The 23,785-nt window shown below is 35.2% G+C and overlaps 1 protein-coding gene across 4 annotated transcripts in view; it reads left to right on the top strand.

Annotated features, from left to right (window-relative positions):
* Positions 1-23,785, top strand: part of LOC126175987 (troponin I 3-like) — a 132,122-nt gene that overhangs the window by 61,062 nt on the left and 47,275 nt on the right. For all 4 annotated transcript variants that reach the window (XM_049923097.1, XM_049923096.1, XM_049923095.1 and 1 more), the window contains 3 exons: positions 7,272-7,315; positions 9,877-10,018; positions 12,604-12,636. In XM_049923097.1, coding sequence (XP_049779054.1) covers positions 7,272-7,315; positions 9,877-10,018; positions 12,604-12,636 — 219 coding nt within the window. The remainder of the gene's footprint in view (positions 1-7,271; positions 7,316-9,876; positions 10,019-12,603; positions 12,637-23,785) is intronic.

Raw genomic sequence — 23,785 nt, 5'->3', positions numbered from 1 at the left:
GATAGATTGCTATGCACCACATAAAGGAGGGACTGAGTGGCAGAAAGGTCCATTTAAAAGTATACTATTGGATATTATTATGCTATCAAAGTCCTTCATCAGACACGTGTTTCTACATCTGACAAAGGACTTTGACCAACAGCTTAGTAACATCCAACCTTTAAATGTGCCTGTCTGCCACTCAATATATCTTCTATGTGGTGAGTAACAATATATATGTAGACAATAATTCATATTGTTATTAGAATTTATATTTACTTTTACATCTTAAAAATAATATCTGACCATAAAAATAACATCAGGCTTGTCTTAACACTTTCAGAGAAGCAAATAATACTTTGAACCTTATTATATCACCTCTATTACCGAATGAAAAGTTACTACATTGATACAGTCTCCCATGTTCTATTGGTTTCTGCACATCATCACTTTTGTTTCAATTCCCTTTACATAATTATTCATCCAGGCTGTAGTGATAGTGTTTACATCTATCTGTGGTGCAAAGTCCTGTCAAAATCAGATAATACTAATTATTTGATGTCAAAGCCAGAACATATATATGTCCTTTAAGTTTTTAAATTACATTGACCATTCCAATACCTTTGTTGTTGCTTCTGTATCATTCATAATATACTGTATAACAATGGAAAGGTGTGATTTGGCAAATATTACTTACAGAGGCAACTGTAAAATGGTGATAGATCTTTATTAACTAGTAACTATGAAGTGGCTAAACAGAGTAACAGTGTTGTATACCAGTTTTGATATAGATGTACAGTGCGTAAGGTGCACAGGTTAATCTGAAGAGCTTCTGTCATGGCTGACTTACTTAAAACACTTCCATCTCCATACAGTGCAATAATTAGTGGCCCTTAATTAATTACATGCAGCTACTCTATAACCTTCCTAGGTTTACTACTCACACAAAGGACGAAACGGTATTGTGAAGCCAAAAATTTCTGTTGTTAACACTCATTCCCCTCCCCCCTACTCACTAACATAAACAAAAGTGGCTCTAATAAGCTCACAACAAAAGTGACTATGCTATGCAAATAAAAGTAAAAATCCATACCAGTAGACTCAATCTCAGAATTATTGAGTGACTGTTCAGAGCATACTTAGTATAATATGGAGAGTGTTGAAGAGTTTATGAGTGTACTATGGACTGTGTTATGCATCACTAGACCAAGTGCCAAAATGTCATGAGTGATATAATGGAGCCCAAAGTTTCAATTCCCTTAAAAATGAATTGTTGAATTTCCCCAATTTTTAGTACCAAAGAAAGGTTATTATTGTTTCACTTAGCAGTGGAACCTCAATGTAATTAAATTATAAACAACATGAAAAAATAAAAAAATTGTCATTAGCCTACTGACATTCATTGCTGATAATGAGCTTTTGTTATGCATCAGTAGACTAAAAGAGTTCATAGTCATTTGGTCTCATTATGCTTAACTGAACAATACAATGGGGTTATTATAACAATGAAGCATTAGTAGCCTATGTGCCTTTCATAGCCTGAAACAACTCGATGAGGCCAGTTTATAGGAAGTGAAGCATAAATAAACAGCAAATTATGTCTTGTAAGCTCACCATTGTTGACAAATTTGCTGAAGGTAACAAAACTGCAGTTGCTGTAGCATGTATTTAACTTTTATTGATTGTTATGAAACAAAAAACAATTCCAACACCACAAGTAACATTAAAGACATGTCATGGAAATTCTGCAAAAGTCAAAAGATAGCATTCCTTATATTCAAAATGGAAGTAAGTGTTACTAACTGTACATCACAACAGGGTCTACTGTATAAACACAGTAAAATGAAAGATAATGAAACTTATACAAACAAAAAATTACAATTTTTAGTCAATATTTTCATCCTGTTTTGAAGTCATATTGTCCATTGAAATTGTGTATGCCACCTTCCACATTAGTAGCACTTTGAAAAGACCAACACATCTGTCTTGCATCTTTCAGGATCAAAGGCACAAGGGACTTCAAGTCTTGAAGTTTTTCTTTACAAATCTATTTTCCCCTGATCACAGTAGAATTACGTGTTCACCCAGTTTCAATGGGTAGGAAGAAGGTTTTCCTTTTTTTTGAATGCTTATTTGAGCAGCAGTTCCCTGGTCAAAGCCTCTTTTTATAAAATTTCTTAGAGGTTTGTCCTTCCTCATTCCAATTTCTCAAGTTTTCAGCCAGTTTATAATGCATTGCTCTGTGTCAGATTTGCAGGTTTTTTTCAGCATTTGTGTTCCAACAAATTCTCTCTTTTTGACTCTGTGGACAACCAAAACATTCTTTTCATGACTTACTTTCATGACATTCATAATATCATTGACACCATGCAACCATTGTTGTAGCTTCAGTGCACACTCTATGTCTCCAAAATTACTATCACTAGTAAAAAAGCTTTTCCCTGTGAGAACATAGAGTAAAGTAATCCTTTATAATGTGATTTTCCAACACCATTTTAAGTATCAGCACTGTTTGTGTAAGATTTTGATCTCCATGTGGGTTCCTTTGCAGTAACATATTGTAGCATGTGGATTCATGATGCTAAACTGAAAATCAAGCATGGTGAAATTGGCACTTGGTCTTTTCCAGTATTTCATGGCAACAGTGACAATGGTGACTTTTTCCCAAATAGGTTATGTTGTTTCCCAACAGAATGCAATCACACAAGGCAAACCAAAGGAAAGAGGCTTGTTCTAGTGATGCATAGCGAGGTTCATGTGATTAATTGCATAGATTACATAGGAGGGAGATTGAGACTACTTAAGGACAGAGCATGCTTCACTGCTTTATAGGATAGATTACTGGTTAATGTGTCAGTAAATCAGGTTGATTTTTCATCCCAAAACAGCCATATTCTATTCCATACAGGTTGCTATTCTGGCATGCTGGTCGCCATCTCTCTTTCTGAATGAGATGTTTTCATAAAAATATTGCATTCAGATTAACAGATCTCTTTTTTTCTCATCTTGTGTTTCCATTACCTGCTTCAAGCGTCATTATGTCCAAAGAAGGTCTTCACATTTCTCTGAAAATATGCTTTGTAACCTGATTTTTCAATTGGTTTACAATGGTGATTTATCATCAACTCTCCACCAGTTACAGGACAAAAGTACATGACACACCCTCAGAATTTTGAGTAGTTAGAGGCTTTTAGTGATTAGTTGACAACTGGCAAGTATTGCAAGTATTCACTGATGAACAAGGTGTTAATAGCAAAGAGATGCAGGATTTTGCACCTCAGCATGATAGTCCTTTTTAATTTCTTACTCTTTCTAGATTTTTTTTATTATTAAGAAAGTTTGCAATGTGCATAGTTTATTTTTCATGTATGTTATTTTTCACACAAGAGGAGATTAAAGTACTAAATAGAATCATGGAAATCAATCAAATGCATATCACTTGTATCGTAAAACTACCCGTCAGAACAACACATGTTTTGTTGATTTACTGTCAACAAAAATCATATACCCTCTTTTCATTATGCTGTATTTTGATTACAACCAGCAGTGTATATAAATTACAGATACCTTTCTGATTTTTCTGTTCTAAACATGTGTTCATAGTATGCAATCTGTGGATATACACATATCAAAAAAAGGTTTTGCATGACCCTGGTTCCCAGAACTCCTGAAGATAGACATTGACTGTGGATATTGTATCACAGACACAGTCCCTTTGACTGTTCACAGACATCACTAAACCCACCCAAAGACATAAACAGCTATGCATGAGCAGCGCCCATTAGATGGAGGGGGTCTGACAGCCAATCATTTCCAGTCATTCCACCAGGAAGGAGGTACATGGCTCATGTTGTCTGTAGTTCAACCATGCCTAGACAGTCAATACTGCATTTTGACCATGTTGTCATTGCTGCTCTGTCTCAGGAAGGGCTCTCAACAAGGGAAATGTCCAGGCATCTCAGAGTGAACCACAGCGATGTTTTTTGGACATGGAGAGATACAGAGAGACAGGAGCTGTTGATGACATGCCTCGCTCAGGCTGCCCAAGGGCTACTACTGCAGTGGATGACCACTACCTACAGTTATGGCTTGGATGAACCCTGACAGCAATGCCACCATGTTGGATAATGCTTTTCGTGCAGCCACAGGACATCATCTTAAGACTCAAACTGTGTGCAATAGGCTGCATGATGCACACCTTCACTCCCAATGTCCATGGCGAGATCCATCTTTGCAACCACAGTACCATGCAGTGCGGTACAGATGGGCCCAACAACATGCCAAATGGACCACTCAGGATTGGCATCATGATCTCTTTACTGATGAGTGATATGCCATCAACCAGACAATTGTTGGAGACATGTTTGGAGGCAACCCAGTCAGGCTGAACACTTTAGACACACTGTCCAGCGAGTGCAGCAAGGTAGAGTTCCCTGATGTTTTAGGGTGGCAGTATGTGGGACCAATGTACGCTGCTGGTGGACATGGAAGGCAATGTAATGGCTGTACGATATGTGAACACCATCCTCCGACCAATAGTGCAACCATATCGGCAGTATATTGGCAAGGCATTCAACTTGATGAACTTCTCGACAATATACGACGACGAATACTGACATGCATCAATGCAAGAGTTTGTGCTACTGGGTGTTAGAGGTACTGTTGTGCACAGCAATCTGGACCACCATGACTGAAGGTCTTGCTGTATGGTGTTACAACATGCAATGTGTGGATTTCATGAGCAATAAAAAGGGCAAAATGTATTCAAAAATGTATAGTTTAAGCCAGAACAGAAAGGGGTGTATATATGATGCAACAATATGAAAAGTAAAAGGTTGTTCAGATAGTGCAAATATCACTCCAAACTTTTTTCCAACAGATATACGTGGTTCAAAAGAAGAGTTAGATGACTATACGAGATATTGTTTTTAATTTTTCTTCTCTCTGTCTATCTCTTTGTCTTAATGAAGAATCTGATGTAAATAACCCAATGTATAGGCTCAACATCATAATTTTTTATTTCAGTAGTTAATCTTTTCACTCTGTTCAAGAGTATAAAACCTGGGTCACATTACCTTCCTCCTTCCTGCTTCTCAGTTCTTCAATTACAACTGTAAGACAATCAACATTTTATGAGAATGGCTTTCCATGATAGCTATCAGTGTGCTTCACTTCTTAGATTTTTTTACTAGCATTTGTCAGTCTAAAGCTCCAGGCAGATAAAAACAGAATTGCCTGCAGTGGAACGTAAGTAAAGTATTTAGCTCAGTTTTCAAAAATTACCAGTACTTCAACCAATTTTGAGTGCAGTTTAGTATTGTAAAACAGCGTATTAGTTAATATAAATTTCAGATGTTAACATGAAAGCAGAGGTTTCACAACTACTTGAATTTTTTCAGGTATAAACACACATGTCAAGTCTAGGAAACTATGCACATTGTAGACTTGCAGAAAATCTTTGAACAGTAGTAACAAGTTTTATGTTTTCTGAAAGATATGCAACATATGGTGAAAGCTGAACATGACCAGAAAAAATGGTTTTGGTTCCACGTTAGAAAGGCTACAGACCTAATCTGCGTAGAAAGTGTGATTTACTTTTACAATGTGACCTGTAAAATGCAAATACATATTATACAAGCTGCAGTTCTAATCTGTACAGGTTAGTGTGATTTTCAACCTTCTTCAACAAGTATTTCGGTAGAAAATATGGGGTTGTGCTCTCTGTCAAAGACCTACACAAATCTTAAAGTGAAGTTTTATTGTCTTTAACAGAAAAGGATAACAAACATGGAATTACAAAATTCTTGTTATGGCCTAGATTGAAATAGAGGTCCATATTTATTGCACTTTCCAGCATAGAAAATGCCCAGTTACATCTTGGCCAGCCATCAACTTTCCCTTAAGGAGCAGAACCTGCTTCATGCATCAATAATTGGTAGATGATGTCATAGATCTAGCAGGACTGAAAATGTGTTGCTCAATATAAACAAACCCGCCTGTAATAGGACAACATAGCCACAAACATAATGAGAAAATAGCTACAAACTTGTCAAAGTATATTATAAGATGTCGTTGAAAATCACAGTAACTGAAAGAAATGTATTTTAGCTATAATATAGAACTGTTAACAAGGTCCTAATGGTTTTATCTCTAACTTTAACTGCTGATAATTACAGAGATATAGATAGTGTTACTGTTATGAGGTGTCAGCTTCTGAACTTTAGCAGCAGATGAAATAATGAATATTCAACACACATTGTGCATTATACTCAGTGGGCATGATGAATCAATTGTCACTTCACCTATGAAGGAAAGGGCTAAGTATACATTATTTTACTATACTCAGTTATTTACACTCAGTCCTCTTACGTAAATGATTCTGTTAGCCGAAAGATGTCATGGTAAATGCGGAGACATGAAACTTTGCAAACAATATTTGGATTTTTGTCCATTTTTATCTTACTTGAATTTTTATATTAAACTTGTTTAATACTCTACATTGTTAGGCATTTGAAGTTTATATTTGCATTTATGATCATTCCTGATGTTTTCTGACCTCAGTGGCTACTCGTGAAATTTTTGATTGAATTTCGAAATCTACTGTAAGAACATACTTTGTTTTATTTTACATACCAGTGAAATTTTCAGTTAAGATACCACAGAATATATTATAAAGTGAGATACTGGAAAGAAAATGAAATATAAAAATATAACAGAATAGAAATGTTAATGTTGCTGCGCATTTCAAAATAACGCAATCTGCAACATGTAGCTTGCTTTCTTGTACAATTATTAACACCTGCAATATGCTTTAGTTGACTATAAACAAGTGCACAATTATTTTTTAAAGGTCAAATGTCTTATCTGCTTATATTCTTTTCATGAATCTGTGTCTCACAATCTCTTATACAGACTATTAATATTTGTTTCCATTCTTATTGTTTATGTTACATACAACTTGCATGAGTATGTATAACTACACATATGCTTGCATGCACAGCTTCTTCTGCATGATGATTTTATAAATGTATTTCTTGTAAATTTTGTTTGTACTTATGAAATCAGATAAATCAAAAACAATAATTCTTTGGAAATTTTATTAAAATATATATATTTTTTCTCAGATTATGAAAAATATTTAGAGTCATATTTATCAAAATTACAAAAATACAGTAACTACAGATGGATTAAATTAGAATTGCTCAATATTCAGTATCAACATTTAGACAGAATAAGAATATGCATTTACCAAATTATTTGTTTAATAATAAGTTTTATGCACTTCTTGACAGATTTCCGATCTGAACAGCCAAGTAAATGATCTCCGAGGAAAATTGTAAGTATAACTGAAGATGTATTACAAAGACCTTATTTATTAGTATTTATAGTATTGAATACTGACATGCAATACTAATAAGTTGGTAATTTGTTTCAAATAAATCCTTACACAAAGTCATCATAGCATGATGTAGAGACATTACTAGCTGGAGAATTTAAGCTTATGTCATAGTAAGATTCTGGTTTTTAGGATTTCCAGATCAGTACAGTGATTGAGAGATTGTTACACATTATTCGTATTGTAATATATCAGTTTTGCTATTTTTGCCACTGTCTATCCAGTGGTAGTTGGTGAATGACATAGACTTGATAATGGTACATAGTATTAATATTTGTCATTAAAATCTGTATGTTTGACACATTAGTGCCAAAGCTTTTGAGAAAGAAATAATTAGATTTGTCACTGCACTTAAAATTCAGTTATTTGTGGCTATATATCATCATCATTAACCATTCTCCTTCACATTCTTCTTTCTTCTTGAATTTTATTCATTTATTACATTTTTGCTTAAATTTTAGTACTTACTTAACATCTTTGAATTGATACAGAGTACATCTATCATAGTATATCTGTCATGTATTTCTCTTAGACTACACTCATGGAAATATCTTCCAATATCATTATTCATCTCTTAGAGCTGGTGAGAGACTGTCACCCATACCTAATGAAAAAATTTTGTTCATGATTTAGAACACAGCCATAAGATGTGAAATTTGGAGCTTTAACATTCCTAATGTGTTCTACTATAACATTCTCTGATGGTTAGACAGGATTGGCAAAAAAAGGCAACATTCCACAGACTATTTATCCCTTAGTAGTGAAAGCATTATGTACCTCTTTTTATCGAAACAGAATTATCATCAGAATGAAAGCATCACTGCATTTTCAGTGATTTCTGAAAGACATACATCAAATATCTTCCTCGCCTGTTCTGATTCTCACTTTATTTGTCCCTCTAATGATTTTTCCTCTAGGATCACCATGGTACCATTGCAGTAACATAAGACTTTGAGCAACAAACTTGCCTGTCATTTACTATTTTTTATTGGTTGTTTGCTGGAATTAGCCTGACATTAATTAAAACACAGTATCTTGTCTAATCCTAACTATACATAATGCTTTTCTCCACCTGGAGCATTAATATCAGAATCAATAACACATTTTTTGGAGAAAATACCAATTTTTTGTTATTCAGTCACCTACAGATTTTTTTAAATGAAAGAAATAGTTCTCATTGCATTCATTTTTCTTAGTAATCAGATTTCAGCCTGGCACAAGCTACAAATCTGTCAGTATCTTCTTTGTTACACAGTTTTCACACTTTCTTTATTCCAAGTTATCTCTCAGAAAATATACATCTCATTTCAGAGATGTTATGTTCTCAGTGCAATGTTGCCAGAACCATAACAATAAATATTAATTTATCATTTTGCTATTACATTTTTCCTGCCTCTTTAGTACTTCCTTTCAGTGTATCAAGTCAGCATGTCTCTTAACAGCACTGGTGCTTTAAGATCATGTTAAGCAGTTACCCTGTTTATTATGATCACATATATACAATTTAAAGTAATCTGTTTTAATGCTGAATGTAGGGTTCAGTGTGGTCTTTATACTGTAGTCAAAAGATCTTTTGTTTCTAGCAGCTTTTTAAAGACAAGTAATTGTGGATCAGAAATTTTAAAGAACAGTAATCTATATCTTAGTATTTCATCATAAAATAACAGTAATCAGATATCTTACTATCTTATCCTAGATTCAAAACCGAAAAAAGCCTGTGTTAATAACATGATATACAACAGCAATCATTGTAAATAGGTCTGGCCTCTATTGTAAGAGTATGTCTGGCATCCATTATCACTGTACTCTCATAAATATTAATCTAACAACAGTAGATGAATATCAGAAATGAAAAAGACATTCTTTCTTCAAATGAATGGCTTTTTAACTAATTGTAGTAAGTTAATGTATAGTCAACACTTAATACATTCTGTAGAAATAGTTCCTTTGTTACTCTATACCAGTGGGTGTTTTAATCAAAAACTTATCCATACTGAAAAATTATCACATTACCTGGACAATGATTACTTTTACATTCTAAAAAATCTGGCTCAAACTACGCCACAACTGGACTGTGTTGCGTCTGCGAGTCTGAATGGAGAAGACAAGCTGTGCACTTGCTAGGCAGAGGCTCTTGTGTGCCACCGATTTATATAGTAATCCCCTCGCAGTGTTGGCAACTTGCATGTAATTCTACCACGGGACTTACTACATTACATAAAGTGCCATAAATAAACAAAAGGTTATGGACGACTGCTCTAGACCATGACTTGGTCCACTTTCCTAAAGGTTCAAATTCACAGTTGGATCCACAGCGCAGATAAAAATGAATGAATAAATCACTATATAAGTAACTTATATTCTGAAAAGTAATCAGTGATATGAAAATCTTAGACAATTGCTAGCTTAGTCTGACTTCTCTGTAATCCTGTAGTTTTTTGTATATGATTTACACAGAAATAATGTAAGTCATTACTGATTACTAATCTCTTACAATGCAGCATGAAGCCAACACTCAAGAAGGTGTCCAAATATGAAAACAAGTTTGCCAAGCTGCAGAAGAAGGCTGCAGAATTCAACTTCAGAAACCAGCTCAAAGTTGTCAAAAAGAAAGAATTCACCCTTGAGGAAGAGGACAAGGAGGTAACAAAGATATCGCAATTCATTATGTAATGACGTTTTATACATATACATTATTTTCCAGGATATCTGATTCTTTCTTATTCCTCTGAATTTTTTTCAACAGTTTCAATCTCTTCTATTTCTCTTTAAATGAAACTGCATCATACATAAGATACTGATAGGGAATTTAAGCTTTCTCAAAGTCACAAAAGTAAAAGTAATTATTAAAAATAGCAGGTTACTTGATAACCTCACATTTCAATTATTTTCTTGCATTCACAGCCCAAGAAATCCGAGAAGGCAGAGTGGCAGACGAAGAAATAAGTTTAGGGATATATACCAATAACACATTTCATATCCTCATTCAGTGACATCCAGTAAATGTAATTTATGTTTTGTGATGTTCCCAAATATGAACAACTGTATCTGAGATAAACTCTAAAGCTGATTCTTTTTGAAGTTTTGTACATAAGTTCACTTAAAGCTCAGAACATTGGGACCTATGTTATCTAAAGATTTTTAAATGCAATAAATTCTTATAGAAATTTTAAGCATTTCTGCTTCAAAATAACTACTACCCTGAATTTTAAAATAATGGACTTTTTACACATATGCCATGATAAATTCTTTTTTACACTTTGCAATGTTTTTTGGTAATATTTTTTTCCTTTGTGTAGTTGATGACATGTTTCCAGGAATGGTGTACTTAACTGTCAACTGTGGTTTTTGCCATCATCACAAGTTTTGATATTTTGTCCTTTTATTATTGTGAAGAAGATTTTCAAAACATTTTTGTGTTAATTTTTTTCTGTACTTGTGATGTCCTGTGAGTTTTTTCTGGTGAAACGTCTGCCTGTATCTCTTTTTTCCAAATTTTGTGTTGTAGCTCATCCATCGTAGTGAAAAAATGTTCAGTAGTTCGTAGTTTTAACATACTGAATGCATTTTAATACGTATTTTTGAGCACTAAATTTTGATTTTCAATTTTTGTGGGATCAAATTCACTTTTATTTTGATCCTAACATATACTTTCATATTGCACATGCTCCTCTCAGTACAATAGGAAATAACTCCCCAGCATACAGCCTTTTATTCATTACAATACTTAGGAACACTTCTGATTTTCTACCAATTCACAAAAGGACCTGCAGTTATAACCATTAAAGGAGGTGAGAAAATGGCTTGGCATGCGACAGTGTCTCTCTCATATATTAATCCTGAGAAAATAAATATTTTCAAAGTGTGGTTTTATTGAGGGTTACACAAATTATTATTAAGTGTGAGTTTGTTATTACATTAAGAACAGCATTATTAATTATTTAACTGCTTATTTAACAGATTGGAGAGACTTTTATTAACAACAGTTAAATCTTTAGTGGAAGCTTACTGCCAGAGAGTAAAGCAAAAATAAAAATCTTAACATGCTACTTGCTGGTAAATAAAATGTAACATTTATGCAGAATCTCTCCAGAGTACTGATAACCTATAAAATATATCTTTCTATCTCTTAATTTCCCTCTATGAGCCCCTACAAACAGCTGTTGAATCATCATCAACTTAGTGCACAAAAAATTATATCATCTCTCGATTCTTAATCAGAATATTTTAAACAGTTGTTAATATCACTTCCCCCTAAAAACATTTCTACGAAGCCAGTTTCAACTCATTCACTTTGAACTGTCTGTGATTACTGTAACTCGAAGATCCAAGTTAACTCTAGAACATTTCTGTTTTACATTTAAGAGCTTCAGATAATAAATTAATTTGTAGAAACACAAAACACTCATACAATAATGTCACAAAATTTTTGTAGTCCTTGAATCAGAAGAACAGTCAATACTGCTCTTGGTTTGAACTATTTTATGGTAGTTACTTTACCCTGAAAACCTGCCATCAAATTGTTTTTCATGCAACAAAGGAGTATGAGAATTGCAAATAGCTAGTTCTCAATTGTTACACTCAATGTTTACCTTGAATGTGCATGTATATTTTCTTTATAAACAACCCAGATATTAACTTGTTGTGTGAGTTGATTCATAGTATGATCAGGTTATATGCTGTTTCACATTAACTAGAATCAAAAAGTGCCAGTTAATAACCAGTTTTAAAAATTATTTTCCCTCTTCCAGTAGCAAAAAACAAGCTCATTCCTTGTTTTTATGTGTGTCTATAATAGAGGAATTACAGAGGGGAGGATATAAACACATATAAGGACTCCATAGGTAACTGTCCGAGTGCTTAACAGCATGGGAAAAGATGGTTGTCTAACTCTCTATAATCATACAATGTGCTTCTGTATACTGCTGTCCAGTTTTCTGTATACATGTGAATAACACTCTAAAGTCATCTACAAATTTGTTTTTGAAACTCAGAAAATATCCTGCATTTTAAGACTTTTATTACTCTTTTTTTTTAACAGAAAATGTATATTTTTATGTAAAGGTGCTTGTGATGATAATATTAGACATTTTCAGTGATGCTGAAAGATTCTTACTGTGTTGCAATGTAATGGTCTGTAAGTCAGTAAGATTAAGTAAATGTCATATTATCTGATCCTCAAAGTTGAGATGCATATTGTAATATTTATTTTCTTTCATTTTTTGCAGAAAAAACCAGATTGGTCCAAAAAGGGAGACAAGGTAAAGGAAGAAGAGGTGGAAGCTTAAACTTATGTTTCTTACTCATGCTTCAAGTTGTGTGTCCACACATATGGCACAGTTACTTCATACTTCCTGAAAAGGGTTTAATAGCTGAAAGATCTTAAGCATTTCAACTTTTATTAATTTTGTATGAAGTATCTTGTGTTAAAAAGGTACACCAGTTCATCATACCAAATGTAATATACATTGCTCAGCATGAATTTGTTATGTCATAGTGAAGTGCTTTGATGGTGTAATTTTCATAACAGAGAAGACAATATTGATTTTCATACGGAATCCATTGAAAATTCAAAATTGATTGTGCATGAGTGTAAAATCGTCCATAATAGATATTGTAGACAAAGGGAGGGTTTCTACAATATTTGTGATGTAACAAGAAAGACTGCAAGAGTGTTCATAGCATCTTGTGTGTCTCCCTGTTGTCCAATTAGACAACCTTCCAGATTACATAGCAAGAGAACTACATATGTGTGTAAACATCAGTGAAAATTTATGTATATGTACCACGTATTCCTTTGTGTTATGTAACAATACTGTGTACCATATGTGATTATAGATTGATGTACAATCCATAATAAGTGTAATTAAACAAGAACTGTTTACCTTCCCATTTATTTCCTTCTTGTGGATAACTCCTTTCCAGAAAATAGTATATGTTGTTCATTTGATAATGATTAGAAATAGAGAAATGCAATATGTATATATTCATGTATGTGCACCCCCTTCCTTTCAAACGCATGCACACATATGCACACTACTGTGAAAACTGATCCAACTATCCCATTTGAGCATATGTCTGTCTGTGTGATTCTCTGGTGATGCCTTTGTTTTAAAGCATATTTATGACTCACAGTGGAAATCGCGCTTGCACTCACGCAGAAACTATTATTTTTATAGGACATGATCCAAAAATGTTAAAGATAAAATAAATAGTAGCTACTGTGAATATAGAATGGAATTAATATATTTAGTTACCAAACACTTCCTGCAGTTCAACTGCTTGGTTGTTAAACTGTCAGATACGAATTTCATATTCTATACGTATATGTGTACAATCAGTTCCTGTATTTACATCACTTGATTGTTGCACCCCAATTAGTTATCTTTTTCATATCCAATATGTATACAACTTAACTTTGTAATCTGAATGTGTCAATGGGAACCTCAGACAACTAGACAAAAATAACTGCTACAAGAGCAGTCTGCTGTCACCATGTTTGTTATGTCTTAACAGTTCTTCTTTTCTAACAATTCCACATTTTACTGAATGAAATGCATATGTGCTAATTTTTACAACAGTAAAAAATTGCTGATTTATTGCAACACTGGGTTTGTGGATCACTATACATAAGCTGTTACAATACTACCTTTCCTTTATGTGCCCCTTGTCCAGCCAAGAATGGGTCAGAACTAGTATGGTACTTCTCCAGTTTTGTGAGAACCAACCGTACCCATATATAGCCTTACAACTGGTTTGCTGCTCCCAAAGGTATTGTAAAGCTAGTGCCCACACTTGCCCTGTCCCATCCCAAGGAGGGATATGGTATATGGAAAATCATATAAACCACATCCAGGCTGGCTGGCACACCTGACCCCACCATTAATCTACAAGGCAAAATCAATCTGTGGACCAAGCACCTCCTTATGTCCCAAAAGTGGGCCGTTTAATGCTCTCAGCTATCCAGGTAGGTGTTGTTACAATCATTATGTACTAACATTACAATCCATAAAATAGTAATGTTTGAAAAGACTGACATAGCAGTCCAAAATCTTTCTATTTGTTGGATATCAGTTGGTCACATGATGGCCATTTTCAGCTACTTTCATATTCAACACTGAACAATATGATTACATGGGGAATTTTAAATATTGCATGTAATTATATTTTTTGCTTTGGATGAGATATAAAAAAGAAAAACATAAAACAGATGCTGCCCATTTCTATACACACAACAAATTCATTTAAACAGGAAATGGAATGCTACTATTTTTTATGTTCATGAGCATTTCTTGGAGTTTCTTTGTTTCTTACAGTGGCTTGTTCAAGCTCCTCTGTGAATCTCATCACCACCAGCACTGCCACCATCAGCCATTTGATATCTACTACTGGACAGAGATAACAGATATCCTTTACCATGCATTACAGTTCAGCTATAAATGTCCAAGCTGCTCCTGCAAGTTTTCTATTGTAATCAACTCATCTTCCATTACGTAGTGGTCTTGCTCTTCTAATGTTTCTCAGAACTCAGCACAATTTCTTCAAAATCATAATTTCATCTTCCACTCTACATCTATGCACTGCAAATCACTGTAAAGTGCATGGTGGAAGGTATTTCCCATTGTGCTATGTATTATTCTTCACATTCTAATCACAGCCAAAGTCCAGGAAGAATTCCTGAATGCTTTTTTTGCACAACATGATTAGTCTTAGGGTGGTTGACACAGGGGGTGGTACAAATAGTATATTGCAGTATATTCCTGGACTCCTCACTTAATACTGTTGTTTGAAACTTTGTTAGTTGGTTTTCACTGGGTAGTTGGCGTCTTATACAAGGCTCTGCCAGCTTAGGTTTTTTTAATACCTCTGTGACACTCTCCCATGAAGCGAAAAAACCTGTGTCCATTTGTGCTCCCATTCTTTGTTTATGTTCAGTGGGTGTCCCACTCACTTTAGCATAATTCAATGATGGGTTGTATGACTGTAAACACTCTTCTTTGTAGATTCATTACATTTGCCCAGATTAATAGCAATGATCCAAAGTCTGCTACCTGCTTTTCCTATGACTGGGTATATGTGATCATTCCATTTCATATCCCCACTGTTATGTGAAAAAATTTGCTGAGTCCAATTGTCATCCACTGATATTGTTGACATAGAATACTCCATTCATTTATTTGGTGAGGTGCAAAATCTTAAATTTCTGAATGTTTAAAACATGTTGCCTATCTTCACATCTCTTTGAAATTTTATCAACAGCTACTTTAATATCTGTGTAGCTTTCTCTCTCTCTCTCTCTCTCTCTCTCTCTCTCTCTCTCTCTCTCTCTCTCTCTTTTTTTTTCCATGCAGTATTTCAATAGAGATAACTGCATCACATGCAAAAAGTCTATGGTAGTCCTTATTAATATTATCTGCGGGGATATTAATATACAACATGAGCAGCAAGGGTTCCAGTACCCCCCCTCCCCACCCAGCTTATCTGAAGTTACATCAGGTTCTGTGAATGGCTCTCCATCCAAGATAACATTCTGTGTCCTCCCTTCCAAGAAATCCTCAATCTTGTCACAAATTTTGTTTGATAATCCACATGATTGTACTTTTGTTAATAAGTGTTGGTGTGGTACTGAGTCAGTGAATGCTGTAGCCTACTGACTTTGGATCTCTGGCCTCAAGACGCCATGTGAGAAAAGCACAAATTAGTTACTGAATGCTGGATGTTTGAAGAATTCATGTTGGTTGGCATGGACAATTCATTTTGCCCAACATAGCTTGTAATGTTTAAGCTCTGAATAAGTTCTAAGATTCTACAAGGAATTAATGTCAAAGACATTGGTTGGCAGTGTCACTTCTGCCACCCTTCTTGTAGACAGATGTGAAATGAGCTTTCTTCCAAAACTGTGCAGAGTTGTGTTAAAGACAGACAGCATAGTATGGTTAAAAGAGAGGCAAACTCAGCCATAAATTCTGTATAGATTCTAATAAGGATTCCCTGGGTCTTTGTTCAATTTGTAATAATTTCGGCTGTTTCTCTACACAGTTGAAGCTAATATCTACATCATTCATTTTTCTTGTGGTCTGAGGCTAAACTAGGGTAGTATCCTACATTTTTCTTTGTAAAGGAACTTTTTACCTCTAGCACTTATAAAAGCCTCAGTTTGCAAGAAAAAAAAGAATGTCCACATGTTTTTTCTGGTATGCCATATCTGGCTGAAGCCACTCAATGATGATTAGATCCCATAAAGCTTACAAATTACAGTGATGTTGGTTGCTAAGTTTCACCCACTGCTGCAAACAGTCCAAGACAAGACTGAATAATTTAGCAGGCCAGTTGAACTGCAATAGAGTATCTGAGTGTTCATCCAACCTGGAATGTACATGTGCAACTTTGTGAACATGTCTGATGTCATCTTGGAAAATGCAAGTATCCACAACATACTCACCATGAAGAGTTAGAAGAAGGAGCAATAACAGATCATCAAGGATGTTGAAATAAACATCATGATTCAAGTTCACAGTGATGTGTAGGAGTGCAGCCTAGTCACAGCATGAACAACATCACACAACTACATCCAGCCTAAGCAACCCCCCCCCCCCCCCCCCGACATCAAATGGCAGTGGAATGCCATTCCCTTCACAACTGTCCCATTCAGTTAGGATCTTTTAAGTCCACTGTTCTTAAGCTGTATTACATTGCTGCAAGTGATGCATCATTTTTTGAGACTTCGACAGTTCATGTTGATAACCGACACATTGGCAGATGCATTTACAAAGTGGAAATGGGCACATCCAAATATGATAGCTCCTTTCTGCCAGCCTGTCATGTTCACTGATGTTACTACGCTGGTTCTAAACTGCTGACTGACACTTAAAAACCATTTCACTGCCATTAAGTTACATCAGTCTTGAAGGGACATTTGACTATCTGCTACAACAGTTATTAAATACTTCAAAGTGATCAGTGGGCTCTTTTAAAGGCATGATTAACATCTTTTTTGGTGAACCAATTAATCCAGTACATGGCCAACTACTCTTCTAAACACTAGCCACAGCATTTCTAGATGCTCCTGCACAGAGTTAAACTTTTCATGTTCCTCTTTGAGATATGACAGTACCACCTGTTACCTACTCCAGTCTGTTTCCTGTACAATTTCTTCCCCTCCCCTAGTAATTTCTAACATGCATCTTTTCATTCCTTGCTGGAGTATCACTTGGTTTTCAAATGGTTTTTACCTTAAAAGTCTGTATCCGACTACAGAAAGTGATAAATGATATTATGCTCTGACTATAAGCTTTCTCTCTCACACAAAACTGAAGCTTAATTTTCAAAACACTATTTAGATTATTAATAGCACTCTGGGCCACTTTTATTCTTCTGTTTATTTCATTTGTTGTTCATCCAGTCATTGTCTTCAACTGCCCTAAATACAAAATTGATCTTACAACTTTGCTGTTAACAATCTTTTTGTGTGTGTGTGATCAATGTACATGATTGTAATCTTATCAAAGCTTATTTTCAAGCCTACTTTCAAACTTGCTGCATTAAGTTTCTTAAAGTTTGTCTGCATTAGAGGCAAACAATTCAGTGGCATAGTAAAACACAAGGGGTTCATATATGTTCCAGTAAAACAATGGTTCAGAATTTGGTGTTAATTACCCCATGAGGCATAAAATGAAAATTTGTGAGGGTTAATAATAAAATGGGTTCAATAAAGATTTAGTGGCCACTCTAAATTAATTTGTTAAAAATAATCTCTATTATAAAAATTTTGGTAGATTAATATATGACATATCACGTCACCAACAGCACCATCAGCTATTTGACATGCATTTCTGAATAAAAGTCTCCTCTAAATACCTCCATCCACTGCTGTCTACAGCAATACAAATTAGTGTTGCTCTGGCACATTTTCCAATGATGTCAACCTACCTTCTACTCTCAGTCATTTTGTATTTCCTGGAATTCAGAAAAGAACTTCCTTTGGCCATCTACTATCCATCTTCCTGAATATTGTCCAACCAATTTCCATTTTTTTAATGACTATAACAGTTATCTCTCATTGTAGATGTGCCCGTAATCCATTTCCTGTCTCTCCCACTAACTTGCAACATGCATCTCTCCATTATTCAATGAGCCATCCTTATATTTTGAATGGTCTTCATGTTAAAAGATCATGCCTCACTGTCATGAGACAAAATGATCTGACTTTTAACATTCAATGTCATACACTTTAAAAAAGTTCATTTTGAAACTTCATTTAGTTTACCAACGGCACTCAGTGGAAGTAATGACCTGTCACAGCAATAGCTTCTAACAGTAAGTTTTTTGTAAGATTTTGAAACCTGATGTGCATTGTAAGGCCATTTTCAGTGGATAAAGTATTTTCAGTGAAATTACAGTTTCTTAAACTTTATAAAGGCGGCAAATATTTAACAGAGTTTTTGAACAACAGAACTGATGGTTTGTTGTTAGTAGCTGTTATTACTGAAGAGCTCTTATGATTACTGATTCTATTCACTGTAATTTGCAAGTTTTAAAGTAGACTGTCTACTGCAGCAGCAAGAAAAATGTGAAGAACTGAACAAATTTGGTACATGACTTTCGAAGTGCAGTGGTAGACACCAAACCAAATATAAAAAAGTATTGTAACAAATAAGCAGATGCAGTAGACATCCCATTGATTCATTATTTTTTGGTGTACTGAAAAATGTAGAAAACATGTAGGTTTCGGTTGTTTGAATTAACTTGTTACTTTAAAAATAGGATATTTTTGTTACATTCTAATGTTTAAGTAGGCCATAAACATTGTTTAGGGTATTGGATAACACCTGATTTCACTCAGGGGTAGTCATCTAAAAAAGATTGGGAACCACTGCACACACACACACACACACACACACACACACACACACACACACACACACACACAGAATTTTTCTTACAGTATCTTCATATGTATTCATTCATGCATCACTGAATGTTTCATTTCTGCAGGACACATACACATGAATTATATTCGTCAATGACCATCTTCTACTACTTATTTTGTAATGTAACTCCTATGAGACAATCAGTTTTAGCTTTCATTGCATGCCCTACCCAGAAACTCACTTCCAGTTTATGTCTGTCTCTAATAATCTTCAAAACAATACATTCTTGTCCATAAGAATTTTATAATCATTTGTTTCACTTCATTAAAAAGAATCACACAAATTGCATATATCATCACACAAAATAAAATGCATCTATTTCTTCGCACACTCTCAAACTGGACACAAATTATGTATGTGTTAACCAGAAATGAAACTAAGTTGACTTACCCATTATTGTGACATTTAGTAAGATTTCCAGTTGTCTTGTAACAGTCAATAAACATTAGAAGCTAGCAAGTAATTACAAGAAATGAACACAACATGAATTTGAGTACATAAATCTAATTGTGTACATAGAATTAGAAATTAGCGTAAGCTGTATTAAAAACCATTGCACTCCAGTGAATACTAAAATATATGCTGATTATTAAACTTGACCATTTTCTAAACATGACAACACTAAAGTGTGATTCTTCATGCTTTCTCAATCAAACTGATAGTTTACAAGGTTTTGGGGTTATGTGCTATTTTGACAACTTCCCTTGTTGTCTTCCTCCGGTGTCAAGTGCAGATTTTGTTGCACCCCAATTAAACTGTGAATGGTCTTTTCCAACATCATTAAATATGAGAAACAGTTGACATAAATTCAAATACAACAGAAACCATCACTTGAATTGGAATTTATCTGTTGACTGTTTTATTGCTTAATAGTGCTGGAAAACAATGCTGGAGTGGTGTGCCACAAAGGAGTCTGCACAGCAAGCAATGAAATCTGCACTGGACACATGATGAAGATGACTACCAAAGATGTTGAAATATTATGCAAAGAGAAAATGACAACATGTATATAAAAACTATTTAACCAGCACTAAAGCTATAAATATAGAGCCACCAAAAGGTCTCATCTTAATCCACACTACATTCATTCTCTTCAAACCACTGTAAAGTACATGTTAAGGTAGGTACTTCCCAAACACTTGTTACTGGGGCTTCTGCCTGTTCCATTCATGAATTGAACTTGGGAAGAGCAATTACTTAAGTGGCTCTGTATGAGCTGTAATTATTTTAATTCTGTCCTCATGACCACTATGGACGTGGTACTAGGGAGCTGTAGTGTTCTCCTAGGTTTATTATTTAAAGCTAGTCCTTGAAACTTTGTAAGTAGGCTATCTCGGGATAGTATGTGTCCATCTTGGAGCATATGCCAGTTCAGTTTATTCATCATCTTCATGATATTCTCTCAGGTTCAAACAAAACCATGACCATTCATGCTGCCCTTCTTTTTACACATTCTTTTTACATATTCTATGATAGGTCACATGAGTGTTTTGTGAACAATCTCTTTCGTAGACTGATTGAATTTCTTTAGTGTTCTACCATGAACCTGTTTTACCTACAACTGAGCCTGTACTAATGAATTTCTCTAGTCTTCTACCACGAACCTGCTTTACCTACAACTGAGCCTGTGTGGTCATTCCATTTCATATCCCACAAATTGTTACACCCAGACATTTGTGTTAGTTGATCAGTTTGAATCGTGAATTGTTGATATTGCAGTCACTAAGTACAGTGTTTTTCTGTTTTGTGAATTGCACAATTTTTCATTTCTGAACATTTATGGTTGTATTTTTGTTAATAAGTATTGATGTGGTACTGAGTCAAATGCTTTTAAAACTAATACTGCATCTGAGTGACTGTCTTGATCCATGGCTCTCAGAATGTCATGTAAGAAAAGTGTCACTTGGTTATGGATGATCAATATTTACAGAATCCATGTCGATTGTCTTAGACAAATTCACTCAGTTCAAGATACCTCATAGTGTTTAAGCACTGAATATGTTTCAGGATTCTACAACAAATGGATGTCAAGCATACTGGACAGTAGAGTTGTGGGTCACTTCTGCCACACTTCCCTTAGATGAGTGTGAAATATGCTTTCTTCCAACAACTGGGCAAAGTTTCTTGTTTGAATGACATGTGGCATGTAATGGTTAAAGGAGGGGCTAAATCAGCTGAAGTGCTATACAGAATCTGATATAGATAAGGTCCTAGAGCTTTGCTCAATTTTAGCAATTTCACATGTTTCCCAACATCATTATACCTATACCTATATTATTCATCATTGCAGTGGTGTGAGAATTACATTGAGGCACTACTCCTGGCTTTTTCTTAGTAAAGAAATGCATGAAAATGGAATTCAACATTTCTGCTTTTGCTTTGCTACCCTCTATTTTGGTTCATGTTTTGTTCACTAGTATGTGGGCACTTACTTTGGTACCACCAACAACTGCCCCATGTGATCAGAATTTCTTTGTGTTTCAAGAGAAATCTCTCAATAAATTCTATTGAAGACTTACTAGTTGCCCTCTTCACAGCCACATGCATTTCATTCAGCATTACTCTATGTATAGCCCTATACTTTGCTTTTCACTTGCTCTGTAGTAGTCTCTATTTTTAGAAGTTTCTTTGCAGTGACTGCATGAAATGGACAGCCCTTCCTATCATGATCTGTTCTAAAAGGTACATATCTAGCAAAAGCATGGTCAGCTGTTCTTTTAAGTCTGAGCCACAGTTAGACTACATGTTCCCCTCATGGGCCAAATGTTTTGAATTCCTTCTGGATGTAGGACACTACTGCCTCTTCATTTAGTTTCTGAACATATAAATCCTTCTCTGTGTTTTAGTTGGTCTTTGTATTTTGGTACTCATTATTGTTACAACTGCCTCTTAATCACTGATATGAGTTTCAGAGTGGACATCCTCAAAGAGGTTAGGTTTTCCTCTAAAATTTTCAGTTACATCTGGAGGCAAGTCTGTTTGTCAATAGAATGATACGATCATAAGTTTACAGCCACCACTGATACTGACTCTTGCCCAAACAATCTTGCAAGAAGTTTCAATTTTTATTTAGGTTCATTTGATTTTCTTCTCTTTTTGGACAAATACAAAAACATTAGCCTGTTCTTTTGATATACATTTAAATTTTCACAAAAATGTATTTTGTGTTTTAACCAGATTTCTGAATCTAGTATTACATGAGGTCCACTGTTGTTTTGGAGCATTTCTAATTCTGGAACTTTGTTATGCTTCTGCAGTTAATCACTAGGATTTTAATACCCTCACCTGTAGAGGACATTTCCTCACATCTTATACTGGCATTCCCAGGTCTCCTGTAGCTTTTGTTATCTAGAATGGATGGAGAGTTTCTCAATCTGAAAAAAAACCTTGTGTACATGCTACAGTTAATAACTGTAAGACTGAATGCATATGATAGGGTGACAGCACTGAAAAAGTATAACTATACTTACACTTTGTAGCAATACTGATATCTTAATTCCAGTCTATGAGAACAGTATGATAAACTATGGCACAAATAAAAATACTATCCATTTACTTAAACTGAATAGTTTGCAACAAATCAGGATACTGTTCTTCAATGCTCTGTAAAATCAATATAAATCATCAAGTAAATTCAACACCCAATTCACCGAAGTGGCGTCAAATAGAAAGACTTGCACCCGGCGAACGGTCTACCTGATGGGAGGCCCTAGTCACATGACATTTACATTTTATCAAGTAAATATGGTAAAGGAATAATTTAAGGAGTAAGTATGACAACTCAGCAAATAGTAGAGGCACTGAGCTGTTGAAAGGCACATCAATGAGACTGAGAATTTTCTTAGTTTTCAAACAAACCTATAAGTGCACACAGATACACACAATTACTTTGTGCTGGCTGAATACATTGTACCAGAACTCCTGTTCAACAGCTCTACTGGGGTGAGAGGCTGAGTCAGTTGCAATGGGCAGTGGAAGCAGGAAGCAGGAAGGAGGATTGCAGAAGAATGTCTGACAACTGGGAGGAAGAGGTAGCAAGTGCATAGGATCTAAAGCATGATGGAGAGGCACAGGGTGTGTGGAGTAGGAATGTGACAAGGCAAGGGACCCTCTGAGTTTGTGCATCATGCTGTATTAGGGAAGTTAGTGTCCTAGGGCAATGGTGGAGATGGTTGTGGTGCCGGGGCCTAGTGGAGATCAAGGCCACATGGACTACAGGATCTGTTAGCACCCTGCCCCACACCCCCCTGTATCCCTAACTCGGGACCCTAACTTCACTCTATGAACTCAATAGTACTAGTGCCCATGCAGTATTCCTACACCATGCACCTGCTGCTTCTCCCTCAGCCACTTGTCCACAGTCCTCCTTCCCACTCCCTACCTCCTTTGTTCCCTTGTGCATTCCATTCAACATGCCCTCTCACTCCTGTAGAACTGCATTTTCTGCAGTGGTTTTAGCTGGCACAACAATGTAGTCATA

This window comes from Schistocerca cancellata, chromosome 3, assembly GCF_023864275.1.
Source record: "Schistocerca cancellata isolate TAMUIC-IGC-003103 chromosome 3, iqSchCanc2.1, whole genome shotgun sequence".
NCBI lineage: Eukaryota > Metazoa > Arthropoda > Insecta > Orthoptera > Acrididae > Schistocerca > Schistocerca cancellata.
This window is presented reverse-complemented; position numbering and strand designations above follow the sequence as displayed.